The following is an 18,359-nucleotide window of genomic DNA, read 5'->3' on the forward strand; positions in this document are numbered from 1 at the left end:
GAAAACTAGTCAGATGTGCTTGCTAGAGGCCCCACTACTCTCTATAACCCCATTGCCCTCACCTATATTTTGAAGCTACCCTGTTATGTGGAGGATGAAGAACCCAAGTGTGCCATGTCTAGAGAGTGACTTATATAGCATCATCATTGCTTATTGAGCTCATTGTTCCTACTACAGTAGCCTGGTTGTATCTTGGATTCTCTCTCTCCCCAGGTGTATCTGGAATGACCCTCAACAACAGCTATTGTTGATTAACCCTGCCTGCCCCTGAGTATCTGATTTTTGGTTTCATTACCTTGTGTGAATTAAATTGTAACTATTATAAAGCTCTAAACTTTTTAGTGTCACTGACTTATTTGCCTTGTTGACAACCTCTAAGTCCTAAAGCAACAGCAACAAACTGGGCCATCTCTGCATTCCAAATTCATAGCACATTCCTATTCCAAAAGCATGTAGGTAAAGAAGATCAGAATGTTGAAGATTGAACTTTGAATAATGTTCATAATTAGGATTCAAGAGGAGGAAGAGGAACCAGCAGAAGAGGGATAGAAGGCTAGAAAAGGAGGAAACCAGATTAGTATACAGTCCTGATAGCCAAGACAACAGAGAGTTTCAAGAGGGGGAGAGTGGTTAATAGTGTCAAATGTAGCAAAGTGGTTAAGGAGAATGGGAAGAGAGAAAAGACCATTAGATTTTTTAAATGAAAAATTCATCTATGACTTTCAAATAAGCTTTTCCAGTAATGCATCCTTGAGCCTATTGACTGGGGGTTAAGGAGGAAGTTAGTGGTGAAGAAATGAAGGCAGTGAGTGTATCATGGGTTAATGAGAAGCTTGGCAGCGGAAGGAGAGAAATAGAACATTAATTAAGAAGAACAACAAAAGAGTTATCCAAATTAGGAGAGGCCTATGAACACTTTTCATCCTGGGGGTAGAGAGATGGTTCTTCTGTAAACTTGACATGCTCAGAGTTGGTTCATGTGGACAGAAAATTGTTCTTTCCTCCCCTTCTCTAGCATGAGTCCTGTCATAGAATCCTAGCCAAAGAAGAAAGTTCAGGAATGGTCAAACAGAGACTCCTCTTTGCCTGGGAAAGTGGGTTGATTGTAAGCAAATAAGGCGAATTGGACTGATTGTTAATCACATTACAACTACTTTGGTAAAGTAATATCACATCTAGAGATAGTTATTATTAGGACTTGTATACAGATCTTATGAATAAATAGCAAAGATGAAACAGATGATAAAAGTAATCTTTAGATAAAACAATTAAAGATCAATTATGGCAATAGCACATAATGTGAGGAGCTTCTGGAAGTACTTCCTTTTCATTAATCAAGGATAATTATCAATTATAAGGCTTAATCATTAGTAGAGTCTTTATACTTTGCATTTTGAAAAGTTGATGATAATTGGTCTCCATATTTAACTCCAAGTGCTCATTATACTGAGGGAGGAGTGACTGAGTTGTTTTTTTCTTCTTTTTCAGAGTTTCCTCCTTGCCTGTGACCTTGGACAACTCAGTGAACATTTCTTAATCTCAGTCTCAGAAATGGAGGTAAATTTTGGTTACTTTTTGTGACCAAAAAAAAAGTAATATGTTTTCAATTTTAGAAAATCATAGAATTTTAGAGTTGGAAGGGACCAGAGAGGTCATTTTTTTAGTCAAACTCCTCATTTTACAAATGAGGAAAGTGATATTTGTGACACAGAGGTAATTCTGTTCTGTTCTGATGAAGTATCATGCAGTTGTTTTCTTGAATAAATTCTTGATGCTTGCTTGATTTCTTGTCATTTACCTTTTAAAATAGAGAATGTGTAATTACAAATCAGTTTAAGTTGGCTTCCTTCCTGAAAAATTAGTTCTTGAACTAAAAGTTGAAGAAACCATTCCCTAAGCTATCTCCTTGCCCTGAATAACATTATCACCTTCCTTAAATTTACCAATATCTTTTGAGTTTTATATTAATATTTAAAGGATTAATATAATAACAATAATTTATATTTGAAAAGAGAATGATTTAACTATTAGTAAAAACTATTAATTAACTATTAATAAAAAAATAAAAAAACTTGAACCACTGACAACCTTCCCTTTATCTCACTTGCTATAACTTAATGAGTAAATATCATACAAGATTAATGAATCTTAGCATTTTATTGCAAAGACCATATTCAGGTAATGTATGTGTGTTGCAAATAAAGACAAAAATGGAATCTTATATTTTTAACTCTTTGTTAATTTCTTGATTCAACATGTGTGACTTTTGGAGATTTGGACTTTCGAGTATTGGGTTTTTACTGTTCCTCTTTTTTGCAAGTTAAAAATCATAATAATCACTTCACACTTACTAACTTGACAAAAATGGTCCAAAATGACAAAATTGACTGGATTTAGGGGAAACAAACACCCTATTGCATTGTTATAGAATTCTAAATTACTTTTGTTGAGAAAGTGTACAATTTTAAAACTAGGAATTTTGGTAAGTCTATGACAATTGCTATAAATAACAATATTTTAAATACATTTTGGTAAATGTAGGCAATAAAGTATTATCATAAAACTTTCTTCCCTTTAAGCAATGCCTCTAGATTTCACTAAAGAGGCTCTATTATTTTCTTAGGCTCCATGCAATTGGTATGTCATTTGCAAACTGTACCTCTTTAGAAAACTCTAATGTTTTAGAACCTTGTTCAGGATACTTTTCAGGACAACAGGAGATACTTTGGTGAGCTCCTATCTTTTTATTTAAACTTAACATTAGTACTTAGAGGAAACTTGAAAAAAGTAATCACTATAGTGGTAGGGGCATTTCTCAGAGTCTTGCATAATTTTAAGTATGTGTGAGAGATGATTTGTCTGAAAATTTTCATGGCTGTATTTTGCTCTAAGTCATATGCTTCCTTAAAAATGAACAATAATCACAACTGCATCTCATACTTATGTCTACCCTCAAGGAGTTTACAGTCTAATGGGAGAAGATAACAAACAAAACGGAGCTGAAAAGACTCAGGGATGGTGTAGTTGAGTTTGGGAAGGTGACATGGGACATAGGAGAGAAGATACATGAAGGAGTGCAGTAGGGTGGGAACTGATGAGACAATTAGCCTGGATGCCTTACATAAATGACGGATCTAGGAGGAGTTGTGTATCTCCATTTTCTCCAATCAGAATGAAGGGTCCCTGCGCAGGAGAATGGAGTCTGCTGAATCAAATTGCCTGCAAAAGCTATTCTTTTTGTGCTTTTAAAAAAAGGTATCCTTGATGTCTGCATATACTATTGTCTCAAAGGCCTCAGTGAAACCTCTAATAACCAGAAAAGTGATTCCTCTAACCATCCATGCTAGACAAAAAGCTGTACAAGTAGTCCATCAAATTATTACATGAATATATATGATATAAATATAAATATATATGTATATAATATAGCTTTGACAAGTCTTGCAGATGGATAATAAGTTAGTGCTGGAATTGAATACTGGGGAATCAGGCTGAAATCATGTCTAGAAATTTTCCCAGTTATACCAATTTGCTCACCACTTCTAAAAAATGTCTCTTTAAATCAGTCAATCACTCAATCCACAGACCTTTATTCAGGGCCTATTATGTGCCGGTCAGTGAAGATATAAATACAAAAGTGACACTGACCCTGACCTCATGGAGCTCATATTTTATTAGGGAAGTAAACACAGGTCATTTAAGTTGTATCTGAATCTTCATGATCCTAATCAGAGGTTTTCTTGGCAAAGATATTGGAGTGGTTTGCCATTTTTTTTCTTCAGCTCATTTTACAGATGAGGAAACTGAGGCACACAGGGTTAAGTGACTTGCCCAGGGTCACATAGCTAGTAAGTGTCTGAGTCCAGATTTGAACTCAAGAAGATGAGTCTCCCTGTCTTCAGGCCTGTAACTCTATCCAATGTGCCACCTAACTGCCCCAATTTAAAGGATACATATTACATATAAACATTGGGTAGGAGGAAATCCTTTGCAGATAATAAATTCCATACTCTCTAAAAACACTTAGGAAATAAAATAAGTAACATGAATTAGGGTAGCTATTTAAAGCCCAGAGGGTAACTGTTAGATTGTTCCTGAGTCACAAGAAATTTAGCTAGCTTTATCTTCATCAATAGGGGAATACCCTCATTCAAGAAATCCCCTTTAGACTTTCAATATACATTTGCTTATATAAGTAGCCCACTCTACCTTGCAATTTGAGAAAGCTTTGCTATGTCTGATGCAACTTCAAAGGCAAACCTCCTTGGAAGATTCCCCATCTCTCCCTTCCCCCCCTAAAAAGGAAATATACATTTACCAGTAGATAAAATACCCCTATAAACCTTTTACTTTGCATGATACATTCCTTTAAAAAGCACATTTTGCCAAAGAGGCATCCCACATGCAAGGTCATGGCCAATAAAAAATTTCAAAGTGAAGATCTAAAAGTGAGAAGCAGAGATAGCTCTTTATCTTCTCACCAATTAAAATTCTGAAAAGTCCAAAGAAAAGACAGAGAAGCATGGGAACATAGCACCACAGAAGAAAATCTGAAAGGACAGAGCCCACTTAGGTCGTGTTCTTCCCATTCGTATGTTTCCTCTGCTTCACAGTGTTGACCAGACAAGTCTTGGGGAACCTTAAAAATCTATGCATCAGGAGGCAAAAGTCTTGTCTCTTCCCAGCTACTACTGGCCAGCTGTATAAAAGGTATCCTTGAATATCTCACTAAAAAAAAAAATGGAACCAAGGGTATGTATGTGTGTGTGTGTGTGTGTGTGTGTGTGTGTGTTATTCTTCTGAAACCAACTAGTGATTATCTTTGCCCAGGTGCTATAGATTATTTAGTTAATAGATTCTTGCCTCCCCAGAACAACACCGCATTACTGTATTTACAAGCAGAGTAAAAAAAATAGAATGAGAGCAAGGCTTGGAGTAAGAGGACCTAGGTTTCAATCTTTATTATCCTCCTAGGGACTTTAGGACAGTCATGACTTCTGGAACTTGTTTCCTCATCTCTAAAATGAGGTTGCTGGTTTAGATAATCTCAAAAGTCTCTTCCATCTTGAATCTTAGTCTTTTGTTAAATTCAGTATTCAGTATTATCAATGAAGCTAAAGGGGTGCACTTTAAGATACTAGTAGTATTTGTGTGCCTCAATTTTAGAAAAATCTTTATTTAAAAATGCCATTAGGTATGCAAAAAATGAAGGCATGATTATTTTCACCACAGAATTAGTTTTAAGGTTCATTCTTTCCTTTGGCTTTTGATTTTATTTCTGAGTCCATATCTACATAATTGCTTTTGTAAAATTTTAAAAAATGATTTGATTCTTCAATGAATTTTAAAAAATAAGTTTAATGGAACACCTTTGTTTTTACATCCAGTCTGACAGTCATTAAACATTTGTTAAGATCCAGCTATGTGTCAGGCACTGTGCTAAATTCTGGGGATACAAAAAAACAAAGCAAAAGAAAGTCCCTGACCTCAAGGAACTTACAATATAATGTAGTTTCCCTGTTCCCACATATTTTTAAATGTAAAACAAGTTTAATACTGAATCCATGACTATATGATTGTTTTGCAACGTTAAAAAATAACTTGTAGGGGCAGCTAGGTGGCACAGTGAATAGAGCACTGGCTCTGGAGTCAGGAAGGACTTGAGTTCAAATGTGGCCTCAGACACTTAACACAAAAACTAGTCGTGTGACTTTGCGCAAGTCACTTAACCCCAACTGCCCTCCAAAAAGCAAAATTAAAAAAAAGTTAAAAAAACCAACTTATTTATTTACATTTGAATTTTTAAACTAATAACTTGTTTTGTCAGTCATATTATCAATTCCCTGATGGTAGGACCCACAGAACTCTTTTTTACACCCAATACAGTGCCTAACAGTGCCTTGAACCTAGTTGGTGCTCAAGAAAGCATATTTTGCTTGATTTACTCATTTCTCTGAGCTGGCACACTCTTAGCATTATTCTGCCTACAGGGAGACTAGTATAGTGACTAGAGTGTTGGATCCAGGATCAGGCCACTTGAATTTGGATCCTGCCTCAGACACCCATAGCAATGTGGTCATGGGTTTTCCATTTAATCCTTTAGAGCCTCATTTTTTCATCTCTAAAACAGGGGTGTAATGATACTTGTATGACCTATTTAAAATTATTATTGCAAATAAAATGCTTTGCAAATCTTAAAGCATGACATAAATTTGGATTATTATCTTTAATAATCTGTTTATGCTCATAGATTTTTCCTTAAAATTACTTTTGGGATATGACTAATTAATTCTTTTGTGTAGAGAAAATCTTGAAAAAAACAAAGAGTAGAGGAAAGTCTTAATTAGTGTTACATTAATTTTGAAAGAATAATAGTAAGTAAAATTATTTGGATAAAAACTTATAAACATAATTTAAAAGTGATAAAATATGTTTATTCATAAAAATGTTGTTGTAACTTTCTCTTGTTTACTTCTTCTTATGCTCAGATCTCTTTGGGTCCTTGCATTGGATGGTGTCTGTGCAAGGTATATGGGGAGTTAGGGTGCTTTTAGTAAGGTTATTTCTGGTGGGTGATATGAGGCCAGTAATTTGATTTTACAATGGTGTTTCTGCATCTTCCCTTTCAAACTGGGCTGATGGAGATAAGAGGATTCAAGCGTTCAAGTCGACAAATTGATGTCAATAACTGAAAAAGCATTATTGTTCTCTCTGGAGATGTACATTCCAACTATTGCTCTGGAATAGCTTATAAACATGTGCTGCTACTGATGTCAGAAGCGCTGTCTTTGATATTGAATGCAAAACCAATATCCCTTCCACCTGTGGTCATTACAAGTCCCAGGGCACTTTAGAAAGAGGTAAAGATATTAATCTGTGTTCCCTGGCAAGATTCCGAGCTTGGGCTAGTGACCTTTTGAAACTCAAATTCCCTTTAAGTGGTATGCATTTTTTACATTTTACATTGTGCTTTTAAACAATGATATTTTACCCCCATTAGTGTTAACTTCAGGTGGTGCTGAATGAAGAGAAGCTTATGTCTTATATATATGTTTATGCAACGAATAACATAAATCTTTGGATATTTTGATCTGCTCTATAGAAGTAATTTTTTTTGAGGAGTTGTAATGTAATACCAAGCAAAGGCAACTTCCCAGGTTCAACATACCAGCATAGGTGCTCTCTATTTTATTTAGTGACAAACCAAGAACAGAGAAGATCAAAACATGACATCATTCCAAATACAGCATTTACTAAGTGTGATTAAATAATCTCCAAGTACTACCCCACCCCAGGACCTTCCAATCTTTCAATCAATTACAAAGTCTCTGTTCTAAATACTTCTCCACCCCTAGGCTATACCTTAATTAAGTCCACCACAAAGCCCCTCTTCTCAAATGGAGATTAGTTTCCAAACATAAGTAAAATACATTCATTTGCTCAACCATAGAACACAAAAAGGTCAAAAGTTCCCCACCCCTGGATCACAATTGAATCTACCCCAGAGTTACATCAAGTTTAAACACAGCACTTAATACCCAAATGGAGGTCTTTTCTTCATCTTGACACGAGGCAAGTTCTCAGCAATCTTAGTTCCTGGGGAGACAAGGCTTAGCAAGGCCATAAGATACATTGCCAGTCCCTTCATGAATTTATCCTCTGTCTGTAGAACAGTCCTAGAACCCCTGAACACATTAGCAAAGCCCTCTCTCAGGATTTCTGTAAACATACAACAAGAAAATCCTTCTTCAGGGCTTCTGAACCAACAGAAAGGCTCCCAGACCCCTGCAACAACAGCACTGTCCCTCACCAGTGGACAGTATTCACTCTGTCTGCAGGACAGTCTCCAGACCCCTGCAACAACAGTACTGTCCCTCACCAGTGGACAGTATTCACTCTCTGTCTGCAGGACAGTCTCAGGGCTTCTTAGCGAACAGCCAGGTTCCAGGACTTCTTCAACAAAAGGACAGTCTTTCACCAGTGGACAAATCTGGCAAAATAACATCAAAACAGACAGACAAAGTACCAGCAAAACAGCCATGTCTCCTCAGTCCTTGGCAGCTCAGGGGGCAGGTCTCAAAAGTCCAGGGCAGTTCAAAGCGGCCACCAGCAATTCTCTTAGTCTCTCTTCTCTCCACGAGGTGCTGCTACCAAAAAAGATCTTCTGCCTCTCTCTTGTGTCTCCAAATCTACGTCACCAGCTCCTCCCAATTCAGGACTTTCTTTTCACATCAACAAGCCCATCCCACAGGTGGGATTAACAAACTCTGGGTTTTAACACAATCAATTTGAAAACCAAGCCAATACAGGGGAATCTTTAATTGCCATTACTATCACAGGAGTTTGGACTGGTGATTTCATCATTGGACTTTCCAGTGTGAAAACAACCTCTGCATCTCTACTTTATGATCTTAGAGAATTGTCTGGGGCAATGAGAGCTTCAGTGACTTGTCCATGGATATACAGCTAGCGTATAGGAGGGGCAGTACTTGAACTCATGTCTTTCCTGACTCTTAGTGCAGCTGTGAGCATTATGTCATACTATCACCCCCCCCCATATCTATATGTGTGTAGATGCACACATACATATATAAATACATACATATATGATATATATGTCTATACACTATAGGTTATTTTATATATACATACACATTTTGAATACTTTAATAATATTACTATCTTTCATACTGAGTAAATAGCTACATGGGCTGTGTATCTCTTCCTTGTGGTACTCTTTCCTCAATTATATTCTCTTCGAAAAAATAAGAGTCACAGGTTGAAATATTCTTGCCAGGATTCAAAGTAAAATCTGATAATTATGGATAATTTGAGGATGACAATTTAATTCAACAAACATTTATTAAGTACCTACTAGAACCAGACACACTGCTCAGTGATGGTATAAAAAGACAAAAAAATGAAATAGTCATTTACTCCCAAAGTGCTTACCTTCTACTGGGGGCTACAGTACATATTCAGATGAGTAAATAGAAAGTCTATGCAAATTCAACTTCCAAAAAATGAGAAAGCCAAGAAGTGTGGGGAGGGGGTTGACAAAGACCTTTTGTAGGAGGTGGCACTTTCTACAATGCTTTGAAAGAAGCTAAATATCCTACATGGCAGTTAAAGGGGAATACATTCCAAACATGGGAAAAAGTCTTTGAAAAGGCATGGAGGCAAGGGGGCAAGTGGGCAAGCTTCATTGAGGCTAATAATAGGAAAGAAATAACAGAATGTTTTCCTCCTTGGGAGTAACCTTAGGTCATCTCCTAGTTAGAGTTGCCCAGTGTTCAATTTTGTAAGATCTAGTTTAGACTCTTGGCTCTGTGTGACCCTAAGTATTTGAACTTCTTTGGACTTTGGATTCCTCATATGTAAAATGACTTCTAAGGTCTCTTCCAACTCAAGATATGATTCCAGACTTCTAGTTTCTTCTGTTGATGTAGTTATCCTTTGAGGCTAAGTTTAAATATCAGTTATACCATGGAAGCTGCTTCCCTTCCCTCCACCCCCCCCCCAATCTTCCTAATCTGATATCAAAGTATTTTATACAATTATAGATGTGATTCCCTTAAATCATTCTGCAAGTTTTAGTTTTAAAGAATTGTGTGGGAAAATAAGAGATGAAGGACTTGCCCATAGTCACACAGCAAGTAATTGTCAGAAGCTCTTGAACTAATCATTACGCTGATTCCTTTTTTAAAATTAGTATTATATTTACTATAATATTTGTGTTCATGCCATCATTTATATTAAGCTGCAAGCTTTTAGAAGGCACAGAGTTTTGTTAGTCTTTGTGTTGTTCCCCAGTGCCTAGCACATAATACTGTACATAGTAAATGGTTATTAAATGTTGGTTGAAAAAATGGGTAAAATTAATTGTTGCCACTTCGGAAGCCTTTCAGAATACCATATTATTATTATTATTATTATTAATGCTGGGATTGTAGACAGGTTTTCTAATCCAACTTCCTTATTTTACAGTTGAAAAAACTGAACCTTAAAGAGTTAACATGCTCAAAGTCATACAGGGAATGTGTCTAATCCCAGGACTGGGATTAGAATCCTGGTTTTTTCCTTCCAATTCAGTACTGTTTTGTTACATCTTCATTCAAATACTATTCACTTCAAAGAAAGATTAAAAAAAATTCCTATTAGAATAGCAGTGAGTACTTTAAAAAAAGTGGATTCTCATCCACCCAAATATAAACATTTATAATATACAGGATTTTAAAAATCGCTAGCAAGGTCCTACAACTTGAACAGAATTCCAATGGAACAACAATCTTGATAAATGAAAAATCTCTTCGTCCCAGGAGTCGTGTCTGATTATCTTTTTAGGAGTCTCTCTTTTGCAGATCTTTTCTATAACATCCTTTTTCTTCATTTGTTTTCACAGTGAGGCTCCTCTTTGAGGCTCTCCCTGAGCTTGGGGCGGGGAGAAGGGGCCAGCTCTGGCCAGACATGCTATGATGTCACACACAGGGGTGGGCTTAGATCCTGAACAATATCTTGAGGCTGGGGAAGCTGGGCAGGGGAGGGGGGAAGAGGGCGGGGTTTTTCACTCCGAAGTAGGCGGGCCGGAGTTTCAGGTTTGCAGCTGGAAGCTGAGCCACTGGCTCTGAGAGAGTGGAGGTGCTGAAGCTCTGGCTGCTGCGGCTACCGCAGCAGCGGTGACCACAAATACTCTCCCAGCCCCCAAGCAAATAAATGCAAACTCCCTACTGCTGTATGGTAAAGACCTGATAGAATCCCAGCAGGCTGCTTCGGCCTCAGCAGCCATCCCAGCGAAGCAAAGGGCTCTCAGGTGAAATCACCAGTGCACGAGTTTCCTCAGCAAAGATTCTCGGATTACACTTTGTCCCACCCTAGACGTGTTTTTCGAAGGCTGCACTGGGAGAGGTAAGGCAAGTGAGTCTGAGGAGGGCAGTGGGGGATAGTGTCCTTTTGCTGGGAAAAGCCGGGGTGCCTGGGTTCCTGCTCCTGTTGCTGGAATCGCGATGGAAGGAGGACCTGGCTTGCGTTTGGACTTTGTCCTCATCCTTTTGGTCCTTTTCCCGGGTGCGAGAAGCGGCGATTTGCAGACCTGCGAAGAAGTTCGGAAACTTTTCCAGTTGCGGCATCTGGGACTTGTCAAAGGGCTGCCGGAAACCCCTCGGGCAGGTAAGGCGCGAGGTTGGGCGTGATGGTGAGGAGCCTCACCGTGCAGGAGTAGAGCAGTTTAGGGTTGTGGACGCAGCTGGAGCTGGCGGGGAAGAAAGAAGATTTGGCTGCGGGTCGAGAGGCGTCCCAAGGACTGCCTCTGCAGCCGCTCAACACAGCACCCCTTCCCTCCCCTCCTCCCTGTAACAGGCGCTTTTTAGGAAGGGGACTGATGTAGGTGCCCGAATTTGGAAACCCTCGTAAAGCTCTGCCTGGGTTTGTGAGCAGCAGCCCTGGGCCAGTGTCCAACGTGCCAGGTGCTCAGATAGCCTCCGGGACGTGATACGTATCCTTTTGCTCCCTGCACCTAGGCTACCGCTGCACTTGTGCCTGCTAGGTGGTTGTTCCGGGCTCTGATTCTGAGTACACGGGAACCGTGGCTTGGCTGCACTAACGCAGCGGATCATCAATCGATAGGCGACTGGCGGGAGGAAAGCACGGGAGCCAGAGCGTCTCTACCCTGTGCGCCCCGTTGGACAGGCGTCTTGGTTAGAATTGAGGTGGAATTTCGCTTTCGTTCCCCTCCCTGCATCCTTTTAGTGTCTCACAGGCAGGGGACAGTCTTTTGGTGTTTTCTGTTTTAAAAAGAGAATGGGATTCATTCTCTCTCAAACTTAAATATTTAAATCACGACAACCCCTTCCCTGCTCTGAGGAATCTTGGAAGGGAAGGGGTTAAGTACAATTGGCATAATCCGAAATTTGGACCCATATTCAAGTCAGTGGAAAGACACTGGTCCTGGATTGCTAGTTGCCCCACTTGGGGAGTTGTATTCTTTGTTTAAACCCACAGTGACACCCTGCTAACTCTGGAAGCTACCGAGTAGTTTTTGAAGGTGAGTTTTTAGCGTGTGGTGCATCCAGAGAAGAGAATAGGAGAGTAGACTATTCCATATGGAGCAGGTGAACTATTTTAGGCGGAGGAAGTGAGAGGATTAAACCCAAGACTACTGTCAACTTCGATCATACTTAGTGTGAAGACCTTCTGTTTTCAGGTTTATGTTGTGTGGGGGTCATTCCTACGTGGCGTAGAAATACCAGTGCAGCAGGTCTTATTGGTAGTGTGAAGAACAAGGTCCTGGCATTTAGATAGACCACGCACTCCTTTGGCTATTTCTAAAAGATCAAAATAAAAAGAGAAGGCGGTATTGAGTAGGGGACCATTAGACAAATGCCTCAAATCTAAAAATTAATTTCTGCTGGAATTTTCTAATGAGTTAACAGTGGATACCTGTGACCTTGAGTTTATTTTGCTTATGTAGACTAGCTGATGTTTGATTACTGTCATCTTGGGCTTGTGATGCATTGTAGCCTTGAAAGCAAACTAGGTCATTTGGGGACACAGAGACCAAGTCAAGTTCATTTAGATGACTTTCCCAGGACCACCTGTCAAGTTCAGGAATCCCTAACTGCTCCTCCTTTCTACTAGCCCCAGCTTCCAACACCATTCTTTATTGCCTCTTTTCAGTTTTCATGTCTTAAAATTAGTATTCTTCCTATAATTATTTTTCTTCATTTTTCTCTTAGTTGTCAATAAACTCAAAGGTACAATAGCTAAAGTAAACTTGCAACACTAATAGTTTTTTTTTTTAATATCATGGTGGCCACAGGTAGGGTGCTTGTGGAGTGGTGACCATTATATATTGGTCTTTCAACCCTTGATTCCTCCCAACACTTTGACCTTCTTGTGAACCACAAAAAATTTGAGGGTTAAGTTCTGAAAATCACCTGAGTGTTCTTTTGAATAATGCAGAAGAGGAGCTAAGAGCTGTAATGTAGCTGTTACTTGAAACATCTATGTTTGGTCTTTTGTGGGTGACCTTGGGCAAGCTACTTAACTGTGTTTGCCTCAGTTTCCTCATCTATAAAATGAGCTGGAGAAGGAAATCGCAAATCACTCCAGTATCTTTGTCAAGAAAACCCCAAATGGGATCATGAAGAGTCAGACTTAACTGAACAGTAACAAAGGGAGAACTGATACTCTGCAGTAGAGGGAATGTTATTTCAGTTGTGAGTTCCTTTGCATGCTGGCCCATGAAATGCATGTGAAATACCAAAATTTGTGGTGTTATCACCTGAATAATAATCATTCCTTAATTTCTAAAGTTACAGAAAATTTCCATGAGGCCATGCTGGTAGTGCAGCAACTTTCCTTTTCATATATTGCTATGTTCCATTTCTATATAACTGACTCATTTAGCTTTGAGTTAAGGTGAAAAAGAAGCATAGTAGCACTCACTTAGCTAGCTGGGCAAAGTGCCACTTCACTCTTCTTAGGACTAATGGATGTTAAAGAGCGATATGGTTATGATTAAAAGAAATGCTAAACTCCTCTTGGCATTTGCCTTACAGATGAATTCTCATGAGAGTACTGTGCTGAATTAAAATCGTGTAACACAAAGCCATAGATGTATGAAATTATTTGAGACATAATTCTGATGGATGATATGGCAAAAAAGCAAAAGAAATACGGTTATCATTTTCCCTAGTCTCAAAAGCAAATGATCAATTTTAATTACTACCCTACAAAAAAAAATCCTTTTCTTCATCATTATCTTTATATGTAACCCATTTTACTACAGTATTTTATTTAGTTTGATTTGAAAGCATTTATTCGTATTTCTTTTAGGAAGTCTGTTCATATTTACTCACCATAAATATATTTTGAAACCAGTCTGTTATCCCCCTTCCCACCTACTAGCAGCCATCATTTTCTTTGCAAATGTGAATTTGCCTGGTATATAGTAGCTCTGAATGGTAAGCATGGGCCCTTATTCTCTTTTTTAAAAAACAGTTTAAATTAAATAATTCTTAGATTTTTCCTCTTTACTTAGAAATATGTACATCTTCAATTCTTAAATTTCTTCTTACTCACCAATGGTTAATTTTTGAGCTATCCTGAATCAAAATGCCCATCCAGTGATCAGACAGCAGGGGGTGCGGAAGAGTTACAAAGTTAAGACTGATTTATAATTGATATGTACAGGTAGTATAATGCCTTTCTCTTATAAAGTCTTCCTGTCATTGCAGAAAGGTATTAAATAAATTAGGTATGCTTCAAAGGTTGTGTTTATTTACTCAATACATTTGCCTTATGTGTGAAGGCAATGTATATCAATGGTATCTATTAGAAAGACTGAAATCACTAGAATGGCATGGGCCTGTTGGTAGTATTCCTTTCTATTTCCTGGCTTTGATCTTTTAAGTGTATGTTGTTGCTAAAATCCCCTGTAGAAAGTAGCGAAGTGTGAACGTGATTAGAACAGCAGATCTGAATGCCTCATTTTGATTTCAGGTCTTGAAGAAGTAGTCAAGGTGCCCTTTGCTATTCTATTTACTATTTCTAGAAAGAATCAGTTACCAAAAGTTTCTTACAGGAATTTAGGCTTCCTTCTCTTTTTGTTGTAGGGGTGGTGTGAGATACCGTCATGATTAAATTGTTTACATGTTAACTATTAATGCTTTTAAAAAAAATCAAAGAGGAGGAGACTGTGAGGGAAAAGAAATCTGCAAAAACTAATGGTACATTTGAAGTATGTAGAAAAATATATGAAGACATTTTTATGTGTGCTAGCTATGATCTGAAGGATATATAGATACCATTTGGTATGTAATATATGAGTATCAGGAGCAGCTAGGTGGCAAAGGGCTAGGCCTGGAGTCAGGAAGACTCTTCTTTCTGAGTTCAAATATGGTCACAAACACTAACTTTGTCACCCTGGGCAAGCCACTTAGCCTTGTTTGCCTCAGTTTGCTAATTTGTAAAATGAGCTGGAGAACTCAGAAATGGCAAATCACTCAGTATCTTTACCAAGAATATTCCAAATGGGGTCACAGAGAGTTAGACACGACTGAAATGACTGAACAACAACAGAGTAAAGAGTTTATTGGAGTTATTAATCCTTAAAAGTCTTGTGTGTGTCTCTGTGTTTCAGGCCTCTGATTCACTAGTGTGCATCTATTAACTTAGGGTCTTAGAGAATTGACTGGGACATTGTGACTTCCATGGTCCCAGGGCCAGTGTGTATCAAAGTCAGGATTTAAACCTATTTTTCTGTTTTCCAAGTGCCTTTCAGCCTTTTGCCATATATAGGAAAATACAAAAACAATGCTTATTCAACTCTTGTAATCCCAAAAAACCAAAACTGTTTTCTTTTAAACATGTAAAAAAGTCTTTCATTCAACAATATCAGTCTCTTAATTTGGATGCAATCTCATGTACAAAAAAATTGCTAGAAAAATGTTTAAAAATATCTAGATTAGCTCTCTTTATTCATGTTTTAAAAATTTAGAGTATATTTCTGCTTCTTTATCCATCGGAAGATACACCTTTAGGGGTAAGGGAAATGATTTTCTTCTTATATCTTTTGCTCTTAAGTGCCTAGCTGAAAACCTTCCTTATACTGAGTGATTAATACAGTTTTATTCAATTCACCTATGAATTGAATTTGTGTTTTATCAATAAACTACCAGAAGAGAGGAGCAGGTTTTGAATATCCTTTGTTAACTAAAAGAAATAATAAGTTCCCTAGTCTGTGATATTCTTTTCCTGGAGACCAGTTCTGTTAGGTGTAGGGTAATTTAGGGGTTTCTGTAGTAGGATGGCTACAGTTAAAGGTAAGGTAAGTAGTCTCTTTCTCCTTGGCTTTATACGGTGCTCTTTTGATTTTTTTCTACTCCCAGTTTGATGAATCCTTCTCAGACTCTCACTTGGTCATCATCTTTCTCCTCTACCTTTTTTGTGAATATTTTGTAGGACTGTTGTAGGCCCTCTTCTCTTTATTTTCTCCCTTGGAAATCTCATCTGTACCCCTGGGCTTAAGCATTCTTTCTACACAAATAATTCTCAAATCTAAATATTTTAAACTTTCCTGAATTCTAATTCCCTGTAAAAACAAAGAAACTGTTGAATTTAGGTGGTTGAGGATTCATGTCTAATGACAGGACCCCAGCTTTGTGCCCTGGAGAATACTTTTCAGTCTTCACAGATATTGTAGGTAATAAAAATGCTTTTTGAATTGGAATTTTAGAATTTATAGCATCTTATGTTTGTATAATTAATGACACCTGTTGCTCAATTCTCAGGGAGAACAAGGTGATATGGTAGTGGTATGAATAATGATAACCTGCTTATACATGTTTCTTTGTACCAAGTACTTAATAATAGGTCTTAGAATGGGAACAAAAGAGGCAGGGAATGAATGGATAGAAAATCCAAACTGTCTATAGTTTCAAAAGTTATAAAAATTAATTGCATTAATGGATAAGGTTATAAAATTAATTCTGTGCAGTAGCACCTAAAACTGGATAGGGTCCAACTACTTCTATAAGAAATATACCTCATGACATTTGCAATTGGATGGTATTCAGAACCATTGATAATGTTAGTGCTTGCTGCATAGTTATATAGAGATATTCTGAACACAGCCTTCTCTGACACTTTCCAGAATCTGTATTTTATGTGACATAGTTTTAGACCCACGTCAAAGCAGAGGGTAGGCCCTTTTACTAAAGGTTTTTATGTAATCCTGGTGTCAGAATTTTTCATTTGATGCCAAGGTCAAATGACCTGCTTTTCTGTCAGCTTCTTGTTTGACCTCCTTCAGTGTGTTGTTACCATCGCCACTTAAAAGCACATCATTCACAAAGCTTAGAAAATGACCAGAATTAATCATAAATTTGTAAAGTTACTACTGCATACCAGATACTGTGTTAAGTGCCTTTATAAATATTATCTTATTTGATCCTCATAGCCACCCTGTGAGATGGTTGTTCAGTTGTTTTAGCTGTGTCCTGACTCTTCACAACTCCATCTAGGGTTTTCTTGGCAAAAATACTGGAGGGGTTAGCCATTTCCTTCTTCAGTTCATTTTATAGATGAGTTAACTGAGGCAAACAAGGTTCAGTGACTTGCCCAGGGTCACACAGCTAGTATCTGAGGCCAAATTTTATCTCAGGTTTTCTTGATATCAGGCCCAGTGCTCTCTCCACTGTCCCCAGCTCTCTCTCAAATGATAATACCTGCTAGTGAGGAACCCTCCTGTAAGGCTTATGTATACCTCAGTCACCTATAGTAGAATTCTATATGGTAGAATTCTAGCAGGGATAGCTGAGATCACTCTTCTGTATTGGTGCTGCCCTTCATGGTCTCCGCATAGTCTATTTAATAATGAATTCTCTGATTTTATTTTTTTTTAGAGATAGAAGTTAAACCCATTGATCTGTAGTTCCTAGCAAAAAACAAACCCACAACAAAACTTAGTCAAGTACTTTTGAAGCATAGTATTATATAAACCTTGGAAGAGTCCATAGAGATCACTTAGTCTAATTTTCTCACTTTACAAATGTAGACAACAAAGCCCAGAGAGGTGATGTTATTCCTGGTTGTCAAAATGGCAGAAAAAGTCATCTTCGTCTGTAACTTTGGGCACAATTTTTCTATCCTGAGTCTTATGGAGCTTTTTTTTATTTTCACTTTTGCACCATAACTCTTCCTGACCTGACATTTCTGACTTTAGTTGCTCTGCTGTGCCTAATGCCTCTAAAAGTGACTGAACATAGCATTAAAGATGAATAGTAGAGGTAATGTGGTAAGTATCTGTTGGGTTAGAAATGGTAAAGGCAGAATTTTATGGCTGAAGGTAGAGAGGTTTACTTGTCATTTTAACTTTATCAGTCAGTGTTTCTGTGGTTTGCATTAACTAGTATAGCAGTTTCTACTACATATTTATTTTCTAAGAGGTGAAACTATTAGTAATATTTGTCAGTAGCAAAGGTTTTTTTTTTTTAGCAAATGTGTGAATAGATGAAGTCTCCTGTCCCTATTATATCCTGCTCCTGTGCTAGTTTTTGGTTGGAAAGAGTAATTTCAACTTTCCATATGGCTGGGAGTTCTGTAGTAGCCATCTCCAATAATTACTTATGTTTCTTTCCTCTTTTTCCTTAACTCAAGTTCTCTATGCCCTAATTCTACTCTCAGATTCACAGATTGCTTGCTCTCTTTCTCTCTTCTATGTCCTATAATACCATGTAAGTATACAGTATGATGAACTTCATTGACTTGTGCTTTTATGGATATGGGAATATGGGATAGCACAGATTTCATATCGTCAGTGATACATATAGTAGAAAGATTTATTGTATCATCCATTGTTT

The 18,359-nt window shown here is 37.8% G+C and overlaps 1 protein-coding gene and 1 long non-coding RNA gene across 2 annotated transcripts in view; both read left to right on the forward strand.

The window, feature by feature from the left end:
• Window positions 1-1,980, forward strand: part of LOC138145675 (uncharacterized) — an 85,271-nt gene extending 83,291 nt beyond the window's left edge. The window contains exon 5 of the long non-coding RNA XR_011164288.1: window positions 1,489-1,980. This is a non-coding gene — a long non-coding RNA (uncharacterized lncRNA). The remainder of the gene's footprint in view (window positions 1-1,488) is intronic.
• Window positions 1,981-6,429: 4,449 nt separating this feature from the next.
• The window catches only part of GPC5 (glypican 5), a 1,030,830-nt gene continuing 1,018,900 nt past the window's right edge, over window positions 6,430-18,359 (forward strand). The window contains exons 1-3 of the mRNA XM_069067362.1: window positions 6,430-6,527; window positions 10,744-10,905; window positions 11,075-11,166. Coding sequence (XP_068923463.1) covers window positions 6,430-6,527; window positions 10,744-10,905; window positions 11,075-11,166 — 352 coding nt within the window. The remainder of the gene's footprint in view (window positions 6,528-10,743; window positions 10,906-11,074; window positions 11,167-18,359) is intronic.

The sequence above is a fragment of the Petaurus breviceps genome, unplaced genomic scaffold (assembly GCF_028583685.1).
Source record: "Petaurus breviceps papuanus isolate PSGF00001 unplaced genomic scaffold, PetGlider_PUasm1.0 90743, whole genome shotgun sequence".
Taxonomy (NCBI): Eukaryota; Metazoa; Chordata; class Mammalia; order Diprotodontia; family Petauridae; genus Petaurus; species Petaurus breviceps.